The sequence below is a fragment of the Papio anubis genome, chromosome 17 (assembly GCF_008728515.1).
Source record: "Papio anubis isolate 15944 chromosome 17, Panubis1.0, whole genome shotgun sequence".
Lineage (NCBI taxonomy): Eukaryota > Metazoa > Chordata > Mammalia > Primates > Cercopithecidae > Papio > Papio anubis.
Genome location: NC_044992.1, coordinates 61,013,311 through 61,039,911, shown reverse-complemented (window position 1 = coordinate 61,039,911; position 26,601 = coordinate 61,013,311). Strand labels below are relative to the sequence as shown.

Genomic DNA, 26,601 nt, shown 5'->3' with positions numbered 1-26,601 from the left:
TGCTTATTGCCTTGTATGTTTGATAATTTTTTTTGTCAAGGAGAGGAGCTCATTCTTGGTTGACCTTAAAGCGTGGAACTCCCAAGACTCTATATTAGAGATGTTTCATCCCCAAAAGATTTTCAATTATTTTTGTGAGAAGTGCAGTATAGAATCCATCTAAGATTGTATAAGCCAACTTAGAGTTTCATGCTTCAATATGGGATTTACGAGGAGCTCCCATCAAGAGGGTTCATTTGAATCTCTTAAAGTTCTTTGCAGGGAATGACTTTAAAGAGAACCCAAATCATATCTTCCTACCCATGGGCTGATATGGGAACTTGTCCTCAGCCCAAGCAGATTTTGTGTTTACTTAATGGCCCAAGTTGGGTTTCAGGCTTTGTTTTTGTCCTTAAAGAATTTCCTCACTTTTTTTCCCCCCTGAAATTAGCAGTGTATTTAAGGGACAGTTGTTTCAATTTCCCAAAATTTAATTGTGCAGTATGGGTAAGACCCTTTAGGGTATCTGTTATACCATATCTCCACATACAGATGTCTACAACTAACTTTGAGACTGCAGTTTTATAAAGCAGTGAATGTAGAATACAGTTTGTAACAGATGGAAGAATAAATATAGAATGCAGAAGTAGAAACAGGAAGTGTTTAATTACTCCTTACAAGGCATTGTTGTTGCTATCATTGCTTGCCAGAACGAATGGTTAATGAAGACTTCTTTTTTTTTTTTTTTTTTTTGATGAGTAAAACAATATAGATGAGGTAATTAGTGTAGTAAGATGACAAAAAGGAATGGAATAAAGATGAAAGAAGCAAGATGGTCAAAGATACATTCTTCACTTTCATTGTTAGATTTACAAAATCTAACTTAATTTTTTGTTTTTTTCTGTTTTTTTGAGACGGAGTCTCACTCTGTTACCCAGGCTGGAGTGCAATGGGGCGATCTCGGTTCACTGCAACCTCCACCTCCCGGGTTCAAGTGATTCTTCTACCTCAGCTTCCCAAGTAGCTGGGACTATAGGCATGTGCCACCACGCCCAGCTAATTTTTTTGTTTTTAGTAGAGATGGAGTTTCACCATCTTGGCCAAGCTGCTCTCGAACTCCTGACCTCAGGTGATCCGTGCCTTGGCCTCCCAAAGAGTTAGAATTACAGGAGTGAGCCACCAGGCTCAGCCAGAAAATCTAACTTAATTTTTACACAATACTGAAGATATATTGCTATATATTTTGTTAGAGCAATACCTTTAATAATTACAAATACTATGGCCTTTAAATCTTTGAGGAGATTCTGAAATATACACAATGTTTACAAAATAAGCTGATGAAACCCTGAACTTATTTCAGTTTATATTGTTTATTCCTTCAGAAATATGGAAGAAACACTGTTTATATGCCTTTTTGATACGTATCATATTTATATATCCACTTGTTCATACTATTACCTCACTGCTTTGCAGTGCTACCTTTGTTTATCAATCAAGACTATTTCTGGCCTTTCTGGTTTCTTCCGTTAATCTGTTTTTCTATTTATACATCAGTACCATGCTGTCTTTATTATGGTAGCTTTATTTGAGAGAGCAAACCTTCCCACCTTGTTCTTTTTGAAGTATCTCAGCTATTTTTGATTTTTGCATTTTCATGCACTTTTTAGAATCTGCTTGTCAAATTCCACAAGAAGTGATATTAATTGGGATTGCGTTGAATCTATGAATTACTTTGAGGGAGAAATAATATCTTTACATAGTGAATCTTCCAGTTCACAAACATTTTCTGCTTCTCCATTTTAGGCTTTTAAAAACATCTGTTTTGTATATATAAATTCATGGTATCCAACACATTATATATTGACTTGATGTATGGACAGTTGACTGATACAATATCTCCTTAGGAAAGTATAATGATTAAGAATTTGGCTTTAGCATCAGATAGCCCCAGGTTTTAATCCTTAATGGTCTGGCACTTAATAGCTATAAGAAATTGAACACATTATTTCAGTTCTTTTGAGGTTCAGTTATTTAAACATCAGAATATATGTATAATAACAGTAGTACTTTTAGTGTTTTAGGATTGAGATTTTAAAAGAGCATAAACTATTACAGTGCTGGTAAACTGCTCATTAAAATATTTGATAAATTGTAAATGTTCATGAGGAATTATTATCCTCTTCTGTATTAGTCTGTTTTTGCACTGCTGATAAACATATACCTAAGACCAGGCAATTTACAAAGAGGCTTAATGGAGAACTCACAGTTCTATGTGGCTGGGAAAGCCTCACAATCATGGCAGAAGGCAAGAAGGAGCAAGTCCATCTTACATGGATGGCAGTAGGCAAAGAGAGAGCTTGTGCAGGGCAACTGCTGTTTTGAAAACCATCAGATCTTGTTGGCCCCATCCACTATCATGAGAACAGCACAGGAAAGACCTGCCCTCATAACTCAGTCATCTCCCCCTGGGTCCCTCCCATAACACATGGGAATTATGGGAGCTACAAGATGAGATTTGGGTGGGGACACAGAGTCAAACCATGTCATCTTCCTTTTCTTCCTCCAAGTTTATTCCTGTAACTACAGTAACTATTTAACAAAATGTTTTGAATAAGCTGGGCTCTTAATATGCATATTTTTTGATTATTTGGTGAATAAAAACAGAAAAATAGAAATCCTCCTTATTCTTTGTCCTTCCCAATATTTATTCATTCATTCATATTGATTGTATCTTCCTATGTGCCAGATACTTTGCTTGGGATATAACCATGAACAAAGCAAATTTTCTGCAGTCAGGGTACTTACATTCAATGGAATATAAAAGAGAATGATTCCTGTTCAAATAAAAATATATTTGACCCCTGAACAATGTCGGAGTAAGAGGCACCAACCCCCTGCCCCATGCAATTGAAAATTCATGTGTAACTTTTGACTCTCTAAAACTTATACTCGTAGCCTATTGTTGACTGAAATCTTACTGATAACATAGTTGTTTAACATGTATTTTGTATATTTATTTTATACTGTATTCTCACTATAAAGTAAGCTAGAGAAAAGAAAATATTATTAAGAAAGTCATAAGAAATATATATTTACTATTCATTAAGTAGAGATAGATTATCATTCTTGGTCTTCATTCTTGTTGTCTTCATTTTAAGTAGGCCAAGGAGGAAGAGAAGGTAGAGCAGGAGTTGGACTTGCTGTCTTAGGGGTGTCAGTGAAGGAGGTGGAAGAGGTTGAAGGGGAGGTGGGAGAGACATACGGACACACTTGGTGTAACTTTACAGAAATATATTATAATTTCTGTCTTTTTGCTTTTTTATTTCTCCAAAAATATCTCCATATAGCTCCAATCCTTTTTCTACTGCTTTAGTTTCAGTGCCTGTATCATAGAAGATTCCATGTCAGAAAATAAGTCAAAATGAGCCTTGAATAATCAGAATCCTTCGTTCAGATTGTCTAATTTTCAGATTGTCAGTTCTTTTTCTGGCACTGCTTCTTCTACATCTTCTTTCTCATCATCTGGCAATGGAAACCCTCCTTTCCATCAAATTGTCTTCTGTTAATTTCTCTGGTGTGGTATCTATTAGTTATTGAATTTCTCCAAGATCCAGATCTTGAAACCCTTCACTCCCCACCCTATTTGCCCTATTTACAATCTCTTTTTTATTTCCTTGATTAGTTCTATTGTAAATCCTGTGAAGTCGTGCACAGCATCTGGACACAATTTTCTTCAGCAACAATTTATTGTTTCAGGCTTGATGACTTTCACAGCTCTTTCTATAACAATGGTGTCCTCAGTGGTGGAATCCTTCCAGACTTTCATGATGTTCTCTCTATTGGGGTTCTCTTCTATAGTTTTGACAATCCTTTCCTTACAGTACTGTGTGTAATGAGCCTTAAAAGTTCTTATGACCCCGATCTAGAGGTTGGATTAGAGATGCTGTGTTTGGGAGCAAGCAGACCACTTTGTTACTGTCAGTGTTGAACTCATGTTGTTCTGGGTTACCAAGGGTGCTGACCAATAGCAAAATAACTTTAAAAGGCAGTTCCTTATTAGCAAGGTACTTGCTGACTTTTGGGACAAAGCATCGATGGAACCAATCCAGAAAAAGAGTTCTCATTGTCCAGACCTTCTTGTTGTATAACCAAAAGACTAACAGTTGGTGTTTATCTTTTCCCTTCAAGGCTTCAGTGTTAGCAGCTTTATAGATAATGGCAGTACTGATCATCAACCCAACTGCATTTGCACAAATAGCCTATCCTTTTCTATCTTAAATCCTGGTGCTTGATTCTCTTTTCTAATAATCACTGTCCTTTGTGGCATTTTTTCCCCCGAGAATAGGGTACTTCCATCTGTATTAAAAACGCATTCAGGCAAATATACTTACTCTTCAATGATTTTATTAATAGCAACTGGGAGCTTGTCTGCTGCCTCTCGATTGGCAGAAGCTGCTTTCTCTGTTATCTTGACATTTTTAAAGTTAAACCTCTTTCTAAAATTATCAAAGCATCCTTTGAGGGCATTACATTCTCTAGCTTTGAATCTTTAACCTTTACTTTAAGTTGTCATATAATGACTTCACTTTTTCTCAAATTGTATTAAAGCCTATAGGTATAAAAGTTGGATCATCAATAGGAGATAAAAAGGTATTTCAAAAAAGTGCAAGGTTTTTGGGCCTGCTTGTGTGGCTACAGTGGCAGATGCATAAACATCCTTTTCTTATTTTTACAATGGTCCTTTCACTGGATTTATTTATTTTGAAATGGCAGGCAGCTGCAACTGCAGACCCCAATCTATGGTACATATCAAACAATTCACCTTTTTTCTTGTAATGTCATGACTTTTTCTCTGCTTCTTGGGAGAACTTCCGGAATCACTAGTGGCAATTCCTATAGGTCCTATGATTTTTTTTTTTTTTTTTGAGATGGAGTCTTACTTTGTTACCCAGGCTGGAGTGCAGTGGCGCGATCTCCACTCACTGCAAGCTCTGCTTCCCGGGTTCACACCATTCTCCTGCCTCAGCCTCCTGTGTAGCTGGGACTACAGGCACCCACCACCACGCCCGGCTCATTTTTTTTAAATGTATTTTTAGTAGAGACGGGGTTTCACCGTGTTAGCCAGGATGGTCTCAATCTCCTGACCTCGTGATCCGCCTGTCTCGGCCTCCCAAAGTGCTGGGATTACAGGCGTGAGCCACCGCGCCCGGCCTGGTCCTATGATATTACTCAAAGTTTATGGTATTGCACTAAACACAGTGAAAGATCTGCAAGAACCAGGAAAGGCCACTTTTTACTGTGATATGCCATTTGCTTGAGAGTAAGGAGATGATTAGACTCACAGCATTTTAAGGGAATATTCACAACACTTGAGCTCATCACAGTAGCAACAGGAGGTGACTACAAAATTATTACAGTAGTACAGCGTGTTCTACAGTTAATTTTATGCAGTCACAATTTAATTCTGCATCTTTATGTTCATGTTTTTCTTGATTGCTAATGGCAACATGTGTGGTATGTAAGAATTTCTCTGTGTGTTTTGCTACAGTTTAACTTTTAATAATAGATTCGTTTATAGGTTGCAGTAGTAAATGACAAAATAGACCAATATCTACATATATTTTATGCATTCATGATATACTTAACTTTTCTTTAATTTTTTTCAATATGTCTAGACCATGTGGTTCATCTGTGAGGTTTTCAAATTGTCACAAATCTGCTCCCAAATTTCTAACATATTTATTGAAAAAAATCCACGTATAATAAACTAATGTTGTTCAAAGCCAACTGTATATACTCTTCGGAATGTCGTGTGAATTTTGAATGGCAGAAGAACTGGAGCCAGGGAGCCATTTTAGGAAACTACGAACAGTCTGAGTGGGGATATGGGCTACCCTTTAAAGTGACATCCATATAATTTACCTCTGAGAATGTTCTAAACTGTTCAGTATTCCTACCTCGGATATCAAGACTGATAATTCCTACATTTCTCTGACTGCTTAGATATGACGATAAACACCAACCTCAAAGTTTATTTTGCCTTTTAAGTTCCCAAGTCATATCATCAGTTAATTCTTCACTGTATCCTTATACTGAAAACATATTAAGATTTATTATAATAGACACAATAAATAATGTTATATCACCTTCTTTTATTGTTGTTGTTTATCCCTACTGGGTAGTGCAAAATCTTTATGACATTTATGTCAGAACTTATTGTAATCCTATGTTTTAGTTGCAGTGAAAGTTTGATACTTCCTAAAGAGGATATCCTAAGAATATTTCTATCTGTGAGGTGAAAGTTGAAAATGGCAGTATCTCCCAGGAAAACAGGTTATTCATAGGAAATATCTTAAGATATCAAATATAACTGAGAAAATTATAATACCTCTGGATTTTTTTTCTAGATCTTAATATGTGTATCCACAATTCTGGTATCAACTCAATATGAAACACCCAACTTAATTTTGTGCATGATTTTCATACCTTCCTTCACTTTGCTGGGATATATCATGTTATTGATCCAGGTAAGCAGTGATACCTACTGTGTCTCTGGTCTTGACCTTGTAGCCCATTAATAAAATCCTTACCCATTGTTGGAACAGGTGCATTTATAAAATTTTGAAGTTATTCAATGCTGATAAATTCTAAAAATAAGATTTTAAAGCTGTATAAAATTGAAAGCTGTCCAATTTGCTGAGATCACTACTCATACTAGCAGGAAGAGGGTCAATCCATGCAGAAATGCAGCAGGAAGCCCAACCATGGTTTATGAATTCCAGAGGAGATACTGAGACAAGACTAAAACTTTTTCCGTTGCTATAAAACATGCTCTCTTGTGGTGAATCAATCTTGCCAGGGGATAGAAGTTTTTCATTTCAATGTTGATCAATGTCTAAAATCTTGTTGGGCTTATTGATTGCATACTGCTTAGCATCAATAAATTGCTTTTGGAGTGTATGACTTGCAAGTGAAGGAAAGAAAACATGATTCTATTAACCACTTCTGATGGAAACTAAAGACCACTGAGAATTTTGGGGAACTGTGGACAAATCTTGCCTAATTCATAGTTCTGTACTTTGTCACTCCCACTAAAAAGAAAGTTGGAAATCCCTGTTACATACAATTGGAAAATAAACAGTGTTGGAAGTCATAACTAAAGAAAGATGTCAGGTCATCAATAGACTTTAGCATCAGAAAACAACTCTTCTTATCTCAATTCATGGAATACCTACTGTTGTCCCATAGAACGTCAAGTACAATTACAATGTGGTTGTATTTAATGTGTAAGTTTTATATTTATAGAGAAACTTGCATTTAACTCTTGGTGTGTTTTTTTTCAGTTCTCCTTGATGTATATGAGAAACTTGGACAGTCTGGACAGTAGAATAAATGAAGTCAATAAAACCATTCTTTTAACAACCTTAATAGTAAGAAACATTTTCTGCCTAAATATATATATGTTGCATAAGATTCATAGCCTGTGAAATCTTATTCAAGGTATGCCAAATTTAAATGTCTTAAAATACCCACTCTTCCTATATTTTCCATTCCAATATAATGGCAGTAAAAACTAAAGATATTTTTAAAATAGAGTCACAGATAATATAATACATACTAGAACATTTAAAGGCTTGGTTGCTATTATTGTGATAGACATTGTTGATATGCATCCAAAGACAATTTGAGGCAGTATGTAAGAAATGCAGCATACGGTGTATGGCTCAAAATCAAGTAAATATGTATTAACAACTAATTTGAATAATGAGGAGGAAAGGAGAGAAATTAAATGAAATTTTATAGTGGGGAAAGATAACGAAACAAAATATAAATGTTATTTCTGTCTATTATGGTAAATGAGGCAGAAGGAGGAAACATATTCTTGTTTGCACACCTCTTGTTTCCTCTTTAATAGCAGAACAGCAGTTTATCGAGGAAGAAACCTCTAAATTTGTTTTGATTCATAAACTTTTATACATTTTTATCTGGGTCTTTGTATAATGAATGTATATCTTTCCTGTTTTGTAAATACCTGCAGAGATGTCCCATATATAGTCATTTTAATTGACCATTGAATTCTAAAGGCATACAATTGTCCAACTGGGGAATATGTTCATTTAAGTATGCAACTCTGACACAGCAAACAAACCCTGGAACCTTCAAGACTTAATACGGATTTTTCAAATAAATTCTATTGTATATTTGGCTGCCCACCTCCATTTGGTGGCTATGCTTTTTGAAACCCCTCAATCTTCAGGGTTGCCTCTGCAGTGGAAGAAAAGGTTAGAACATTAGACAAGATGGGACTCCAAAAACCTCATGGAAAAATGGAACTAAAAGTTGGAAATAAAAAATATAAATTTTGGCCAGGCGCGGTGGCTCATGCCTGTAATCCCAGCAATTTGGGAAGCTGAGAAGGGTAGATCACCTGAGGCCAGGAGTTCAAGACCAGCCTGGGCAACATGGTGAAACCCCATCTCTACTAAAAATACAAAAATTAGCTGGGTGTGGTGGCACGTGCCTGTAATTCCAGCTACTCGGGAGGCTGAGGCAGGAGAATCGCTTGAGCCCAGGAGGTGGAGGTTGCAGTGAGCTGAGATTATGCCATTGCACTCCAGCCTGGGCAAAAGAGAAAGAGTCCGTCTCAAATACAGACATATATACACACACACATACATATATACACATACACATATATACATACATATATATAAATACATACATATATATGTATATATGTAATTTTTTCAACATAAACTCCATCAAAGTCAGGACACTTTTGTAAGCAATGATACCAATCATTTAGTCCATTCCTACAAAATTGAGGATCCTAGGAATTTAACCTTGTCATTGAAGTATTTTTTACATTACTAACTGAACAAAAATGGGTGCCATTTACATATATTTTAAGATTAGGAAACAAAAAGAATTCAGAAGGAGCCAAATCAGAACTGTAGGTGGATACCCCTCAATCATTTCCCAAAGGAACTCTCACAGAATTGCCCTTGTTTGATGAGAAATGAGCAGGAACGTTGCCATGATGGAGAAGGACCTTCTAGTAAAGATTTCCTGGATATTTGTCTAACTTTCTCAAAACACTCTCATAATAAGCAGATGTTATCATTCTTTGTCCCTCCAGAAAATCAACAAACAAAATGCCCTAAGCATCCAAAAAACTGTTGCCATGACCTTTGCTCTTGACTAATTCACTTTTGCTTTAACTGGACTCACTTCCACCTTTTGGTAGCCATTGTTTTGATTGTGATTTGTCTTCAGAATCATACTGGTAAAGCCATGTTTTATTTCCTGTAAACAATTATTTAAAAAAAATGCTTCAGAATATCGATCCCATGTGTTTAAAATCTCCATTGAATGCTCTGTTCTTGTCTGCTGCTAACCTGGGCACAACAGTTTAGGCCCGCACTGAGTAGAAAGTTTGATTAACTTTAATTTTTCAGTCAGAATTATGTGAGTTGAATCAGTTGAGATGTCTATGATGTTGACTGTTGTTTCTGCTGTTAATTGTCAGTCCTCTTCAATTAGGAGATGAACGAGATAAATTTTTTCCTCTCAAATTGATGTAGATGGTCTGCTGCTATAGGACTTATTTTCAATATTGTCTTGTTCTTTCTTAAAACCTCTTAACCATTTGTAAGTTGCGAATTTCTTTGGGCCATTGCCCTCATAAACTTCTTTACATCATCGATGATTTGACCATTCTTCCTTCCAAGCTTCTCCATACATTTGATGTTTGTTCTTGCTTCAGTTTTAGCAGAATTCATGTTCTGATAAGGGCTCTTTTCAAATGAATGTACCCTTCTTAGTACCTCAAACCAGATCCTGTTGAAACATGTTATAAGAAGTTAGGATAAGTTTATTTTGTTGCCCCCCAAGTTTGAAATCCACACATAGATTTTTCATCATATGCATTTTTCATGATATTTTTGAAGTCCCCTCGTTTTAAGGGCCAGGCCTAGAAGCGGCTTTCGTCACATCCCACCACATTTTACTTCATGGCTACTTACCTATTTGCTTTTAGTCAGTGACTTGTGGTGGAAAAAAACAACTGCAGTTATTTTTTACATATAAGTTTTTCCAGCTTTTCAAATTGTAGTAAAAAAAGTAACATAAAATTTACCATCCTTATGATTTTTAAACGTATAGTTCAGGTTTTTAAGCATATTCACATTGTTGTGAAAAGAATCTCCAGAATTTTTAATCTTGTAAATCTGAAACTCTACAACCATTAAACAATTTCCCTTTTCCCCTTTGCCCAAACCAGTAATCACCATTCTACTTTCTGTTTCTATGAATTTTACTACTTTATATATCTTATATACATGAAATCATAAAGTATCTGTCTTTTTTGTGACTAGCTTATTTCACTCTGCATAACGTTCTCAAGGTTTATCCATGTTGAGATGTATGACAAGATTTCACTCCTTCTTAAGGTTGAATAATATTGAATTGTATATATATACCATAATTTTAAAAATCTATTCATTCTGTCAATGAACATTTTTATTGCTTCTACCTCTTGGCTATTGTGAAAAGCCAAGCTATGAACGTGGGTGTGTAAATCTCTCTTCAAGATGCTACTTTCAATTCTTTTGGATATATACCCAGAAGTGGGAGTGCTGAATTATATGATAGTTCTAGTTGTATTTTTTGAGGAATCTCCATACTGTTTTCCATAGCAATTGCCCCATTTTGCAGCCTCACCAACAGTGTACGAGATTTCCAATTTCTCCACATCCTTGCCAACACGTATTTTTTTATATAGTAGCCATCCTAATGGATGTGAGGTGGTATACCATTGTGGTTTTCATATGCATTTCATTGACCTTTAAAGTTGCCCATTTATATATCTTCTTTGGAGAAATATTTATTCAAGTTATTTGCTCTTTTAAAAATTTTTTTAAAACTTTTTTATTTTTTGGAGTCTTGCTCTGTCACCAGGCTGGAGTGCAGTGGCATGATCTTGTGTCTCTGCAACATCCATCTCCTGGGTTCAAGTGATTCTCCTGCCTCAGCCTCCTGAGTTGCTGGGACTATGGGTGCACGCCACCACACCCAGCTAATTGTTTTGTTTTTAGTAGAGAGGGGTTTCACCATGTTGGCCAGGATGGTCTCAATCTCCTGACCTCGTGATTCACCCGCCTCAGCCTCCCAAAGTGCTGGGATTGCAGGCATGAGCCACTGTGCCCGGCCATTATTTGCCCATTTTTAAATTGGGTTATTTGAATTTTTTTGTTGTTGTTGAGTTGTAGGAGTTTTAAAAATTATTCTGAATATTAACTCCTTATCAGATATATGATTTGAAAATGTTTTCTTGTATTCTGTAGGTTATCTTTCCACCGTGTCAGTTGTGTCCTTTGATGCACAGAAGATTTTAGTTTGATGCAAACACATTTGCCTATTTTTAGTTTTGTTGTTTGTGTTTTTAGTGTCGTATTGAATAAATCGCTGTCTAGTCAAATTTTATGGAGTTTTTTTCTGCAAGTTTGATTTGTATATAATATAAGGCCCCCACTTCATTCTTTTACATATTGGCATTAGTTTTCTTAGCACTATTTGTTGAAGAGATTGTCTTTTTGCTATTGAGTGGTCTTGGCACCCTTGTTGAAGATTATTTGAGCATATATGGGAGGGTTTATTTCTGGGCTCTCTATTCTATTCTATTGGTCTATTTTTAAATAAAAGTTGTATAGCTGATTTATTTCTTTATTTTCTTGTCTCCCTTTTCAATGTAATGATGGCCGCACTAAGTCAATTTGGAACAACTTGGGGGTGATTTTATTTTGAAAAATTATTTTACTGGATATACAATTTTTGGATAAATTTTTTTCTTTCAGCTCTTTGAATACATCATTACACTTTCTCCTGGCCTCCATTGTTTCTGAAGAGAATAAATTGTATTGTTACTTCTCTTTGAGTGATGAGTCCTCTCCCCCTTCCTGTTTTCTCTGCCTTTGATTTTCAGCAATCTGACTGTTTTACCTAGATATGGAACTTGTTGTAATTATCCTACCTATGATGTGTTAAGCTCCTTGAACGTATATATAAATTTTTTTTTTTTTTTTTAGGCAGAGTCTCGCTCTCTCCCCCAGGCTGGAGTGCAGTGGTGCAATCTCGGCTCACTGCAAGCTCCGCCTCCCGGGTTCACGCCATTCTCCTGCCTCAGCCTCCTGACTAGCTGGGACTACAGGGGCCCGCCACAGCGCCTGGCTAATTTTTTGTATTTTTAGTAGAGACGGGGTTTCACCGTGGTCTCGATCTCCTGACCTTGTGATCCGCCCGCCTCGGCCTCCCAAAGTGCTGGGATTACAGGCGTGAGCCACCGCGCCCGGCTTATATAAATATTTTTAAAAATAAATTTTGGAAGCTTTGGGGCCATCATTTCTTAAAAACGTTCTTTCTCTCTCCCCTATATTTTTGGAACTCCTATTACATATATTTGGTATGCTTGATAATCTTTGAGGCTCTGTTTATTTATAGTTCATCATTTTTCTGTCTGTTCTTCAGATCAATTATATGATAGAAAGTCTGTATTTGAGTTATATTTTACTTTAATTTTTGAAATATGACTTTAGTTCGGTGAATGTACAGTAGCTTTTGTACATCTTTGATAACACTCAAAAACACTTTCTATTAACTGATTTTTTTTTTGAATGTGGGTTACCCTTTTCTGTTTCGTAATTTTTGCTGTTTCTTAAAGTTCTTAAATGTTTAATCCTCTGGATATATTTTATCTTTTGTTTTTAGATATAGACTAATCTTCATTTTTTAAGTTTTTCCAAAAAAGGGCATTTAGTTATCTCAATGCCATTTATGAATACTCCATTTTATGTCTTCTAACATGAAATGACATCTTTATCAGCATTACATTTGCTTGTATTTATGGACTGATTGTGTTGATATTCTCCCCATTGATCCATTTGTTTACATCAGTGTCAGGAATACATTGTTTTAATTATAGTAGGTTTATATATTTTGCTCAATTCAAAATGATACGTATGTCCTATCATCAATAGGATTAATTTTTCAAAACTTTTCTATTTTCCTACTCAATTTTATTGATGAAAATTAGAATGCAGTCAAGTGCCAGAAACTGGTATGTAGACTTTTATGGACATTATTGTTAATGTTTATTTTGCTAGAACAGTATTTGTGAGTTGAAAATATTTATGTTTAAAGGTTTATCTGCATTTAAGGTTTATTTTATATACTTTAATATTTTATTTGATATTTTTACTTTATTTCTGTTTTGTGTATATTCAGTTACATTTATTTATGTATTTATTTGTTTGCCATAAAATTTTTTTTTCCCAGTGCACATTCTAGGTAGGTTTCTATACAAAAATATAAAATTCTTGTACAATTATCTTGTATCAGTTTACCTTACTGAATTTTCTTATTTCCAATTTTTTTCAGATGCTTATCTTGCCTTTTCTTGTGAAACAACCATGTTATCATGAAATAATTATCTTTTTATTTTGAAAATATATACTGCATTATATATTCTTGCTTTATGACATTGGCTTGAATCTCTAAAAATCATCCACTAATACTGTTGCAAGAAGACATCCTTACATTGTTTCTGATTTTACTGAGAATTTTCTTAGTGCTTAACCATTAGCATTATAGTAACTTTTAAAAATATAAACTATTTATCTCACTAAATCCCTCAATTTCTGGATTACTGAGAGCTTTTGTCTTTTGTTTGTTTCTAGTATTTATGAAGAATGAATCTAGAATCTTCTCAAAGCCTATGAGCCTCTGTTAAGAATGATCAATTTATTTTAAATAAAACCATTAAAAATTAATAAATTTTATTTTATATTCTCTAATGTTTAAGAAATCCGCCTCCCTAAGGTCAAGAAGATATTATTTTATATTATTTTCTAAAATATTTGTATTTCCCTTTCACATTTGTATCTTCAATCATCTAAAATTAATTTTTTTTTTCCTGTGGGCTTGTGTTATTTCTATCTTTAAGGATGTCCAGTTGTCCCAGCAGTTGAGACAACTGTTTATTGAAAAATCTGTACCTTTCCCATTGATAGAGCTACTTCTGTTCATATATCAGATACCTACATATGTAGAGTCTGTTTCTGGGATAACTATTCCATTTTGTTTGCTTTTGTCAAGTTCATAGGTACACTACCAGTCTGGTACCACGTTAAACCACGTTCTAGGCTTGAGGTTTTGTTTCGACCATCCAGTGATGTGAATTTGGGTTCCAAGTCTGTGTAAAAGCTGGCTTGTATTTCCACCTTCACTTTCTCTTTTCATGATGAGCACTCAAGGCAATGATGTTAGCAATATCCTGAGGGTTCTTTTCACCCTTCACTAAAAGTATAACCCTTTGAGGTCCATCCTTTATTAGAGAAAGAGTGACCTATCTACTCCTTGCTTGGGGAAGACTCTGTGCTTCAACAGTTTCTTCTGTCTTCTGCCCCTGGACATGGCATGAAAATGGAAGTTTGAGTATTTCAAGGATAAAGAATAACTCTAGGACAAGATAGCTTTGGGGCTAACCCTATCTCCTGTATTCACTTAGATTTGGCTTAAAAAGTCCATATTATTTTTATTAGCTCTTCTATACTTTTTTAAAGTTTTAAAAAATTTAATGTGGAATTTTTAATTCCTTCTCAGTGGGAGGGTGAGTTTGAACAAACCTTTCTTCCACATGAGAAGTATTTTACAAGTTTTTTGTCAAATTTATAAGAAAATGATTGAATCTTCTGTGACAAAAAATGGACAAATATTGACCATTGAGTATGAGTGCCATCGTGATGCTAATTCAAATTATTTTTCTTTTCTTTTAGCCATACCTTCAGAGTCTTATTTTCCTTTTTGTCATAAGATGCCTGGAAATGAAGTATGGAAATGAAATAATGAATAAAGACCCAGTTTTCAGGTTGGGAAAATATTAATTGAAACCTGAATGTAATTTAAATGTTTAGTCTTTTTAAATTTGTAATTTCATTTATTTGTTTATTTATTTGTTTTTATTTTTGAAAATAGAGACAGGGTTTCAGGTTGGGAGAATACTAATTGAGATCTGAATGTAATTTAAATATTTAATCTTTTTAAATTTATAATTTTATTTGTTTTTATTTTTGAAAGTAGAAACAGGATCTTGCTATATTGCTCAGATTGGTCTCAAATCCCTGGCCTCAAATAATCCTCCTGTTGTGATCTTAAATATTTAGTCTTTATTGCAGTACATTTAACATCAGTTTATTGAAATGGATTTACTACCCAACACTTGGCTAAGCACGTTGTACAGTGCTATTTTCAGAAAAAGAAAACAATTAGATTGGATGCAGGGATATTTAGTTTCTAAGTCATAGATTCTAGATTCTGATTTTAGGCAAGATGAGTTTTTGTCCTGTACATCTCTGTCAGTAGTGTTTAAGCATCAAAGCTTGCTTTTCTCCTGGTTATAGCCTTTATGGGTCCCTAAGGAGAAGGTCCAGTAAAAACTGGTTCCATATAAAACCAATTAGAATGATCTTTTATGAGGAAAGTGGTCATGATCTGGCTGGTGACAGACTAAAAGACTCGTATGTCTACATTTGAGTGACTTAAAAGAACGAAGTGAAGGGACAGAGCCATTTGACAGATAGGATACAATGTTTTAAAGAGAAGAAATAGTCAAAGAAGATTTCAAGAGACTTGGCTACTGGAGGTGTTATTACTGCCAAGAAGAATCTTGTAGGTAATAAATTAATCATGTGATAATCTTTTTTAAAAAGGATAATAGTTTAATTATAGGCGTTTACATTTTATTAACAGTTGTTGTAAGCCAAAATTGCATTTCTATGTTATTTTGTTTCTTCTGTAGAATCTCTCCACGGAGTAGAGAAACTCATCCCAATCCAGAAGAGCCAGAAGAAGAAGATGAAGATGTTCAAGCTGAAAGAGTCCAAGCAGCAAATACACTCACTACTCCAAACTTGACGGAGGTGGACAACAGTGATTAGACCCTTAATAAAATGCTCAGATAGTTTGTGCTGTAGAATGGATGAGGTGTTGGTTTTTATTTTGAAAAGCTGCTTTTGTTTCTTTAATATTTCTATTTATAGCTTATACTCAAATTATTCTCTTTAAAAGTAACTACCCTGTTCTCATTCTTTTAATTTTTTCTTCTTCAGTTTTCTGTGAGTCTTAATCTTCCAGCTCCTCATTCATCAGTGTAATCAACAAGTTCTCTGATTTTTTAAATCAATTTTAACAAAATCGCACATGTTTCTCAAGAATTGCAATTTCATTTTGTATTATAGTTTACTTGTAATATTAATAACTGAATAGCATAGAACAAGAACAAATGAATTTACAATGCATGGAAATCAATAAGGAATAAAGTAGGAATGAAATTAGTGGAAAGAGCAAGGATAGATGCTAGCATAATGCAAAGGGAATGTATTTGATTAGGAATTAATTTTATTAGTAGTTGATTAAGTAGCCCTTATTTATGAACATACATTTGGGCATTTTATTTGAAAAAAGAGGCTAAAGCTCTTCAGCCTGACATAAAATTTAGTTCGGTTTATAGACTAGGGAATGGAAAATAAAACATTAATTCATAAAGTATCTGAAATTTAACAGGGAAATCATGCTTTGTCATGTTTTTCAGGAGCCAGTCATAACTGCAAGCTGTTTACACAAGGAATATTATGACACAAAGAAAAGTTGCTTTTCAACAAGAAAGAAGAAAATAGCCATCAGAAATGTTTCCTTTTGTGTTAAAAAAGGTTTGAATAATTGCTTCTTTTATTATTATTATAATGTTTCTTATTCTCTAGATTTAAGACTATGAAGGGGACAACTTTTTAATTCTTTGAGGCTGTTCATATATCCTGGTTAGTGTGTAATTATAAAAGTTCACATGTCAGCAGATAAGTCTTCTACTTCAAAATCATATCCCAATTCAAATGGCAAGAAACCCAATCTCGGATAAAGAAGACCCCAATTCTCTGTATTAATGTTGTAATACAGGAGATTTTTCAAGGTGCTAACTAAGCTTTTGTTTCAGAAATGTTATTTTGGGGTGGCCATGGTGGCTTGTGCCTCTAATCCCAGTGCTTTGGGAGGCTGAGACGGGAGGCTTGAGGCCAAGATTTCGAGACCAGCCTGGGTAACATAGCGAGACTCTATCTCTACAAAAAATTTTAAAATTAACTGGGTGTGGTGGTGCATGCATGTAGTTCTAGCCACCTGGGAGATTGTTGCAGGAAGATCTCTTGAGCCCAGGAGATCGAGGGTACAGCAGGCAATAATTATACCACTGCACTCCAGCCTAGGCGAAAGAGCAAGACTCTGTCTCTGAAAAAAAAAAAAAAAAAAAAAAAAAAAGCCTTTTGTTTCAAAATGTTATGGAACCAACCAAGCAATTCTGGATTAGTCAACCTTGAAAATTCAAATACTGGCCGGACGCGGTGGCTCACGCCTGTAATCCCTGCACTTTGGGAGGCCGAGGCGGGTGGATCACAAGATCAGGAGATCGAGACCATCCTGGCTAAGACGGTGAAACCCCCTTTCTACTAAAAGTACAAAAAATTAGCCGGGTGTGGTGGCGGACTACAGGATCACAGCTATTCGAGAGGCTGAGGCAGGAGAATGGTGTGAACCCGGGAGGCGGAGGTTGCAGTGAGCCGAGATCGCGCCACTGCGCTCCCAGCCTGGGCGACAGAGCCAGACTTTGTCTAAAAAAAAAAAAAAAAAAAACCCTTTAAAAAATAAAAAAGAAGAGAAAATTCAAATATTGATGGTGACTCTTTCTTCCAGGTGAAGTTTTGGGATTACTAGGACACAATGGAGCTGGTAAAAGTACTTCCATCAAAATGATAACTGGATACACAAAGCCATGTGCAGGAGTGGTATGTGATATGTGAAGGAAATTTTATTTTAAATATTGATGACATCTTTCTATTATTCCTATCAGTAAATCAAATATCTTTTAAAAAAATAGATGAAATAATTTATAAAATTTCTCTTGCATATTCAAAAAATATTGTAGCTTAATGGCCACTTCTATCTCCTTTAGTAGAAAGGGGATTGGAGCAAAAACCAAAGGTGGATCTGACATTCATTGTCTTCTGTAGGTGGTGTTACAAGACAGCAGAACATCGGTAAGGCAACAGCATGACAACAGTCTCAAGTTCTTGGGGTACTGCCCTCAGGAGAACTCACTGTGGCCCAAGCTTACAATGAAAGAGCACCTGGAGTTGTATGCAGCCGTGAAAGGACTGGGCAAAGAAGATGCTGCTCTTAGTATTTCACGGTACAGAGAGAAGTCTCACAATCTGTAGCTGGAGGAAGGGAAAAATATGTCATTTCTTCATTGTATATTAAAAGGAAATTATAAACAGTGTCTTTAAATTTTCATGCAAATAAAATGATCGAACTACCTGCATAAGAACCAAATCATAAGATTTAGCATGTATGAAAATGTTAAGGAAGCTTAAGTTTACTATCTAGAATAACAGTGCTTAGAGTTTCCTATAGTTGTTTTGGATAGGTCCATTTGCCATATACTTCATGTATAATCACACTGTTTTTTGTCAGATTGGTGGAAGCTCTCAAGCTCCAGGAGCAACTTAAGGCTCCCGTGAAAACTCTATCAGAGGGAATAAAGAGAAAGGTATGGGCCGGGCTCGGGGTTGCTCTGTGCACCCTTGGCTGGGTGCCCATGGGCTGTTCCTCCCATTGCAGCTGTGCTTTGTGCTGAGCATCCTGGGGAACCCATCAGTGGTGCTTCTAGACGAGCCGTTTACTGGGATGGACCCCGAGGGGCAGCAGCAAATGTGGTAAGGAGAGCGAATATTAAGTGTCAGAGTCAATAGAATACATCTAGGTTTTTATTTTATTTTTTGTATGTTTCTTTGTTACGTTTTGCTCCATTAACCTTTGACAGGCACATCTTCTATTTTGTAATTCAGTGAAACCTAATACAGCATTCAAAATTCCTCCAGGAAGGAAAAAATAGATATTTTAAGACCCAAATAGACTCTTGATTATGTTTGTTTGGATTTTTCTTCTCTTATTCCTCTTCCCCCTGTCTTTTTAGTTTTCCATTTCATTTTTCAATTATTGAAAGTCACATAGTGTGATGTTTCTCTATTTTTTACTCCAACTTTTCTACTTTTCTTCTCCAATAGTGCATTATTTTACCAATACTCTTCTTTTTATGAAGCCTATTAATATGGTACTATCATTAGGTAATGTAGCACAATTTTTGTTCTTTTTCTCTATGGCAAGGATTTTCTCTTGTAGCCTTATTTATCTATTTATTTATTTGCTATTTTATTGTATTACTTGACACAGAGTCTTTCTCCATCTCCCAGGCTGGAATGCAGTGGTGTGATCACAGCTCACTGCAGCCTCAACCTTCTGGGCTTAAGCGATTCACTCATCTCAACCTCTCAAGTAGCTGGGACCACAGGCATGTGCCACCATGCCTGGCTTATTTTTAAATTTTTTGTGGAGATGGGGTTTCACCATTTTGCACAGGCTTCTTGCATCCTAACATAACAACTTCTCTTTAGATTTCCTGCTTTTTTCTATTTATCTATTTTCCCAAATCACTTTCTAAATGTAAACAATCCCTTACTTTATCTTTAGGCAGATACTTCAGGCTACCGTTAAAAACAAGGAGAGGGGCGCCCTCTTGACCACCCATTACATGTCGGAGGCTGAGGCTGTGTGTGACCGTGTGGCCATCATGGTTTCAGGAACGCTAAGGTGGGTGCCTGTCCTGAGCCAGCATGAGACTAACATGTTCTTATAGAGTTTCAGTTTGCTATGAACAGCTGATGCTCTACAGCTCCCTAACCTATAATTAAACACCTTCCTCTACAGTGAGAACCAAGGAATAAATTAAGAGACAAGTATTTTTTCTTTATTTCCCCTGAACTAGGTGTATTGGTTCCATTCAACATCTGAAAAACAAGTTTGGTAAAGATTATTTGCTAGAAATAAAAATGAAAGAACCTACTCAGGTGAAAGCTCTCCACACAGAGATTTTGAAGCTTTTCCCACAGGCTGCTCGGCAGGAAAGGTAAAAGATGTTTTTGGTTTGAGTGACAAGTATGAGTGTTTTCCAGTATTAGCATCAATTAGTTTTGTGCTAGTCTAAACAGGAAGAGAAAGGCAGAGTGGACCTATTCATTACATAACAAGCTGTTTGAGGATTGCTAGGATGCATTACAAAAACTAAACAGTTATTTTTAGTGAGTGTTTTAGACCTCAGAAAAGGTGAATGTTGTGTGTGTGTGTGCATTCATATGTATGTGTGTAAATGGTGGAATGGCTTGGAGATTAAGAACAAAGTTCAGACAAATTAAACTATCAACTTTTAAATTATTTTTAAAAAATAAACAATGAAAACAATGCTTTCACCTACAGGATTTTGCTGAATATAAATCGCATCAAAAGTTCCATAACACAGACTTCCATGCTTGAGAAGGATTGACTCTATCCTATATTATTCAGTTATAAATCAGTTGATCCTCCCAATGTTTCTTTTAAAGTTGTATGTGGTCAGCCATGGGTTACAAGTAATGATAATCAAATCTTTGCGAATAGCAGAATAAGGCTGAATTTAATTGAAAGATGAACAGAATTTTCTTGTATACCATTTCTATTCATTTATTTTTATAATATTTATTATATTTATTGAACACCTATTATCTGCTGCAGGCTATGTATTGAATAGTCAACAAAATAGACAAGGTTCTTCTCTTTTGGAGCTGAGGATATTAAGCAAATGAAGATACAAATAAATGAGGATATGACATTGAGGTAGGGCTTTAAGACTGACCAGGGTTCGGTCAGCTGAAAAGTGGGAGTAACAGACACTGTTTCCAGGAAACAGCTCGTTTAAAGAACTTAGGTCAAGAATGAATTCTACAAATGTGAAGGATGAAACAAAAGCTCATGTAGTTGATGTGTAAAGGGATATTCAAGTGGAGATGACAAAATACAGAGATGTAGACCTGTGGCTCACAAGAGAAGGAAGAGGTCATTGAGATCCAGCCTGGCAACAAACAAAGTGGGGGATTTTTTAACCATATAGAAGACCACTAAACTAGGAGAATGTTGAGGCCAACAAGAGAGATAGAAGTCAAGAGGGTCTAGGATGAACCCCAGGAGCTCTCAGCTTTGAGATGGGATTGAGGAAGAAAATAAATCCTCCTGTGTGGACAGTACCACCGCAACCATACCAACAAATACTGAGGATTATCTAGAACAGCACTGGCCAGTAGAATTTTTGGAATAATGAAAATGTCCTATCTGTGCTGTCCAGGATGGTAGTCAATACATATATGTAGCTACTGAGTACTTCAGATGTGGCTAGTGTGAATGAGGAGTTGAATTTTCAATTTTATTTATTTTAATTACTTTAAATATAAATAGCCACATGGAGTTAATAGCTACTCTATTAAACAGTGCAGGCCTAGAGAATTAGAAGGAAAATCGTAAGTGTGGTTGTCTCAGAAGCTAAGAGAGAAAGATTTTGTTTGTTTTAAGGAGGGTGTGTACAATTTTATATAATGCTTTTGAGAAATCTGCAGAATGAGGATTGAAGAGTGTTTGTTGGATTGTGCACATGAAAGGGGGTCTGAAGGTCAAGGAAGAATTTTTTTTTAGCAGGAGAGGGTTCAACATATTTTAATTCTTATAGGAGAGATTGAAAATTAAGTCTCAATCTCTCCTATGAGAGAAGGGAAAGTAACACAAATGTTCTAGAAAGGTTGCTTTTTGAGAGTAAGAAATATAGCACAATAAGAAAGTGCAGGCTGAGTGGGAAAGATTCTTGATCAAAGCCATTTCTCAGAATTTATCTTCAACATAAAATTAGAAGCAACTAGATGTTTGTTGTTATAACATTTTTTATGGTTGAATATGTTATTTCACATCGATTCATGCTGTATCAAGTGAGACATTTTTATTTAAAGAACACTTTGAAAAATTATTTTACTTTGCCTGTTAATTCCTCCCTAGTGTTATCACACTGGAACTCAGTGATCAATCTCACTCTTCTTCCTGACAGATACTCCTCTTTTATGGCGTATAAGTTACCTGTGGAGGATGTCCACCCTCTGTCTCGGGCCTTTTTCAAATTAGAGGCAGGTAAGTTTGGATATATATAAATAAGACTTTGTGTATTGTTTGCATTATTTTTATGTCAAATATAGACTATGTAATTTCAAGTAGAACAATTAAATAGTCAATCAAAACTTGAAAAATCCCTACCAGGATAGTCATAACAGTCTCAAAGGAAGTGAAGTGGTGGTCCTAGATGTGGGTTTGCTCCACCTGATTCTTCCTGTGCTGACCAGGAAGCCCAGCCACAAGTCAGTCAGGTTACTCCATCCTGCAGGATTGAATTGGGGTACCAGGGCTGTTTCTTACCATGACAACAGTGCATAGAATTGAAGGATAATTATGAGAATGTTGTCCCAAAGAATACCAAGGGGAGCTATTGGGGTCTCTATGTTTCTAAAAGCCAAGGTCCCAGGAGCAAATGTACAGAGGTAACAATTGGAGGACTGAGTGAAGGTCAGCAAAAGAAAACACAGAAGAGTGAGGTGTAACAAGTCACAATTAAGGAGGGGCTTCTGAACTAGTTCCAGAGACACTGCATATTTATGGCTATTGATGCAGAATGTGCAAATGTGGGGTTTGTTAAAAGGGAGCCAGCATGGAGTAGACTCCTCTATAGATTTATAAATATAGAATAAGTTATTCTCGACAGCTGATTTGGGGTCCAAAGCATACATGTAAAGAATCAAAAGGATAACTAAAATAGGACACAAGGAGCTTTTTAGAGAGAGTTTATAGGAAACTGAATATGTTCATGCATGGCTATCTTTTATTAGACATATCAGCACTCTTGTTTAATTTATCCTTCAAGGAAATGTAATTATTTGGCCTATATCTTACAGTATCTAAACAATTTGAAGTTATTGTCTCTGTTGTATGACTTTACAAACACTTGGTGAAAAATATATAAGCCACTAATGTCAGTCTCTTTAAATGCAGTGAAACAGACCTTCAACCTGGAGGAATACAGCCTCTCTCAGGCTACCTTGGAGCAGGTGGGTTTTCATTGAACGAGTGAGCACCATCCAGATGACCTCTGTGTGAATCAGTCTTTCAGAAACACCCTGACTTTTTTGTATCTTTTTTATTTTCTCTTACTTAGGTATTCTTAGAACTCTGTAAAGAGCAGGAGATGGGAAATGTTGATGATAAAATTGATACAACAGTTCAATGGAAACTTCTCCCACAGGAAGAACCTTAAAACGAAGAACCTCCTAACATTCAATTTTAGGTCCTACTACATTGTTAGTTTCCATAATTCTACAAGAATGTTTCCTTTTACTTCAGTTAACAAAAGAAAATATTCAATAGTTTAAACATTCAGTAATGATTAAAGTTTTCATTTTTAAAAATTTTAGGATGAAGGAAACAAGGAAATATAGGGAAAAGCAGTAGAAAAAATTAACAAAATCAGACATGTTATTCCTCTCCAATGTGGTCTATTTTGGGCTTAAAAATAATTTAAAAATCATGTAATATTAGTTTGGTTTTTGGTTATCATCAATAAAGCTAACACTGAGCACATTTTATAAATAAAAATATGAGTTTTTTTAGCCTGAACTTCAAATGTATTAGCTATTTTTAAACATTAGTTACTCAGATTCTAATTTAATGTGACATTGACTATAAGAAGATCTGATGAAATGGCACGACATAACATTAAAGTGACATATTCTGATTATAAAATTAAATACATGTGAATTTTAGTACATATTGAAATTATATGGAAGAAGATAACCATAATCGGTAAGAAAGTACCACAGTTAATATTTTATTTAGCCAACTTATATTCAATGTATTTTTTATGAGTCCTTTTTCAAAGGTAATATCAGTAGGCATAGTCATTTTCTGTATCTTTTCACCTCACAGTTCACGAACATTTCCCATGTCATTATAACACTTTTGTGTTATATAATTGCTGCATTAATGTTAGAGATGTAGTGATGTAATACCAGAGTTGTTAAGTTTGGGTTATATGCAAATTTACTTCTTAGAAATAAAACTTTGATGGACTTTTCTTCTGTTTTGTTTACTAGAGTCTTAAGGTAAGCGGTTCAGATATCAACTGATGGTTCTCTCTCTTCTGTAAGATTCATATAACTTTATTCTCTGACCTGTAGAAAAAGTTATTATCCATCTGCTGTCGTTTGGGTATTTGACCCTCTGAATCGCTTGTTGAAATTTGATTCCCAGTGTTGGAGGTGGGGCCCAGTGGGAGGTGTTTGGGTCGTAGGAATGTATCCCTCATGAATTGCTTGATACTGTCCTTGCAATTATGAGTGAGTTCTCACTCTGTTAGTTCTCAGGGGAACTGGTAGTTAAAAAGAGCCCGGCATCTCCTTCTCCCTCTCTCTGTCTCTCTTACCATGTGATCTTTGCACATGCTGGCCCCACTTCACCTCTGCCAAGTCGAAGCAGTGTGAGGCCTCACCAGATGTAGATGTTGGCACCACGCTTCTTGTACAACCTGTGGTTTCAGAAGCCCAACTGAAAGAGTCAGCCTAAAAGTGTCCTGTGAAACACCTAGGAAGATAGGACGTCAGGCAAGCAACAACTTCAATGGAAAATGTGTCTTGTTCCAAAGCGACAGGAGGACCACTGCCACAGAAACCACCCTAAAGTCCGAAGTGGCGGTAAAAAGATAGGCCTTGTGAAAGCAGAGCTGATATGCGGTTGCTGACTTTCACATGCTTCCAACAAGCAGCGTTTGCAGCAGAGCAATAAGAAACATTGGATGAATACAGAAGCAAATGAATCAGAAAATTTAGCAGGATTGTGTTGGATTGGGTAAAAAAATAAAAAAAGATAAAACAACTGTTGCAAGTAAAATGAATGTACATTTATTGCCCATAAAGTCTCAGTGTCTCAATCCATTTAATTTTTTTTATTGTGGCAAATATATAATAAAACAAAATTTGCTTGAAATAAATCAGACACAGAAGGAAAAATATTGTATGCTTACACTCATATGGAATATCTATTTGTAGATTAGGCACATTCCCTGAGGCAGAAAGAAATTAAAGATTACTAGTGGCTCGGGGGAGGAGAGTGGGAGTTATCACTTAATGGTTACAGAATTCCTGTTTGGGTTGACGAACAATTTGAGAACTAGACAGTGGCGATGGTTGCACAATTTTGTGAATGCAATTAATGTCACTGAATTGTACACTTAAAAATTGTCAAAGTGGGTAATTTGTTTAATTTTAAAAAATAAAAATTTTTAAATTCTTACATGTTTTGCCATAAACATTATAGTGTTTATACAATCTAAACTGGAAAATACTCTTTCTTAGCTAATACGTTTTTCTATCGTATACACACAGGATAATATTATATCTACTATTATATAAATACTTAACATCATACTATGAACATCACACTTTCCTAGTTTATTGTATACCTATGTCAGTTTAAGTCAGGTGTTTTTTTTTTTTTTTGTAGTGCATATCTAGCCATTTCAGTGTTTGGATGTACCAAAACTTTTTAGTTAAGAATAAATGAAAGATATACAGATTGTTTCTCAGTTTTCCTGTTAGAAACAATGCTGCAGAAGTTCTGTCCCTCTAGAGAACCCTGCCAAACATATACATGCAACATTATTCCATATATATATATATAATTCCATATTTATATGTATATATATGTATATGAGTTTATTTAGTAGTATTAACTCATACAATCACAAGGTCCCACGATAGGCTGTCTTCAAGCTGAGGAGCAAGGAAGCCAGTCCGAGTCCCAAAGCTGAAGAAACTTGGAGTTCCATATTTGAGGGCAGGAAGCATCCAGCACAGGAGAAAGATGTAGACTGTGAGGCTAAGCCAGTCTAGCCTTTTTATGTTTTTCTGCCTGCTTTTTATTCTGGCTGAGCTGGCAGCTGATTAGATGGTGCCTACCCAGATTAAGAGTGGGTCTGCCCTTCCCAGACCACTGACTCAAGTGTTAATCTCCTTTGACAACAACCTTACAGACACACCCAGGATCAGTACTTCTTCGTGTCTTTTAATCCAATCAAATTGACACTCTGTATTAACCATTACAGCAATTATCTATATAATCACTTCAAATATATTCCTAGAATGTCTGGGTCATTGTGTGGAGTTGTACCAATCCTTTCCATCCCTAGCAGTCCAGAAATTTACCCAGAAAGGAAGGAATTAGAGACTGTTTGCAGTAATGCCAAGTGAAGTGCCCATTTCCATAAACAAAAACAGAGGGCAGAAATATACAGCTAACATGGAACCAAGAAAGGTCCCAGGCTTTTATTATAATATTGTTAGCATCCCAAATAATTATTTGCTAGACGAAAGAAAGATGCCAGGAGCTAGCACATCTGTGATTAGATTGGGAAAGGTGGAAAGTGAAGAGAAATTTGAAAGCCCATATTACGTTCTTCTACCTTGCTAGGGGACTTATGAAATCATGATCCAGCTAAGGGAAAGCCTGTTATATCACTGAACAGAACAGAGAGTTTAGTCAAAGAAGAAAATGCTCAGTCTCATGATC

General features: G+C 35.6%; 1 protein-coding gene across 7 annotated transcripts in view; it reads left to right on the top strand.

Annotated features, from left to right (window-relative positions):
* ABCA10 (ATP binding cassette subfamily A member 10) overlaps window positions 1-25,029 on the top strand; it is an 83,942-nt gene extending 58,913 nt beyond the window's left edge. For 5 of the 7 annotated variants that reach the window (XM_031657732.1, XM_009191087.4, XM_003913347.5 and 2 more), the window contains 14 exons: window positions 6,387-6,506; window positions 7,323-7,409; window positions 14,811-14,902; window positions 15,833-15,953; window positions 16,625-16,742; window positions 17,776-17,867; window positions 18,093-18,271; window positions 18,556-18,631; window positions 18,703-18,797; window positions 19,612-19,731; window positions 19,907-20,047; window positions 22,043-22,122; window positions 23,035-23,090; window positions 23,198-24,112. In XM_031657732.1, the coding sequence (XP_031513592.1) occupies window positions 6,387-6,506; window positions 7,323-7,409; window positions 14,811-14,902; window positions 15,833-15,953; window positions 16,625-16,742; window positions 17,776-17,867; window positions 18,093-18,271; window positions 18,556-18,631; window positions 18,703-18,797; window positions 19,612-19,731; window positions 19,907-20,047; window positions 22,043-22,122; window positions 23,035-23,090; window positions 23,198-23,296 (1,476 nt within the window). In that variant the 3' untranslated portion in view covers window positions 23,297-24,112. Of the gene's footprint in view, window positions 1-6,386; window positions 6,507-7,322; window positions 7,410-14,810; window positions 14,903-15,832; window positions 15,954-16,624; window positions 16,743-17,775; window positions 17,868-18,092; window positions 18,272-18,555; window positions 18,632-18,702; window positions 18,798-19,611; window positions 19,732-19,906; window positions 20,048-20,688; window positions 20,791-22,042; window positions 22,123-23,034; window positions 23,091-23,197; window positions 24,113-24,504 lie in introns of those variants that run through there. The other 2 variants (XM_017950916.3, XR_004179487.1) reach the window with 2 other exon arrangements.
* Window positions 25,030-26,601: the final 1,572 nt, after the last annotated feature.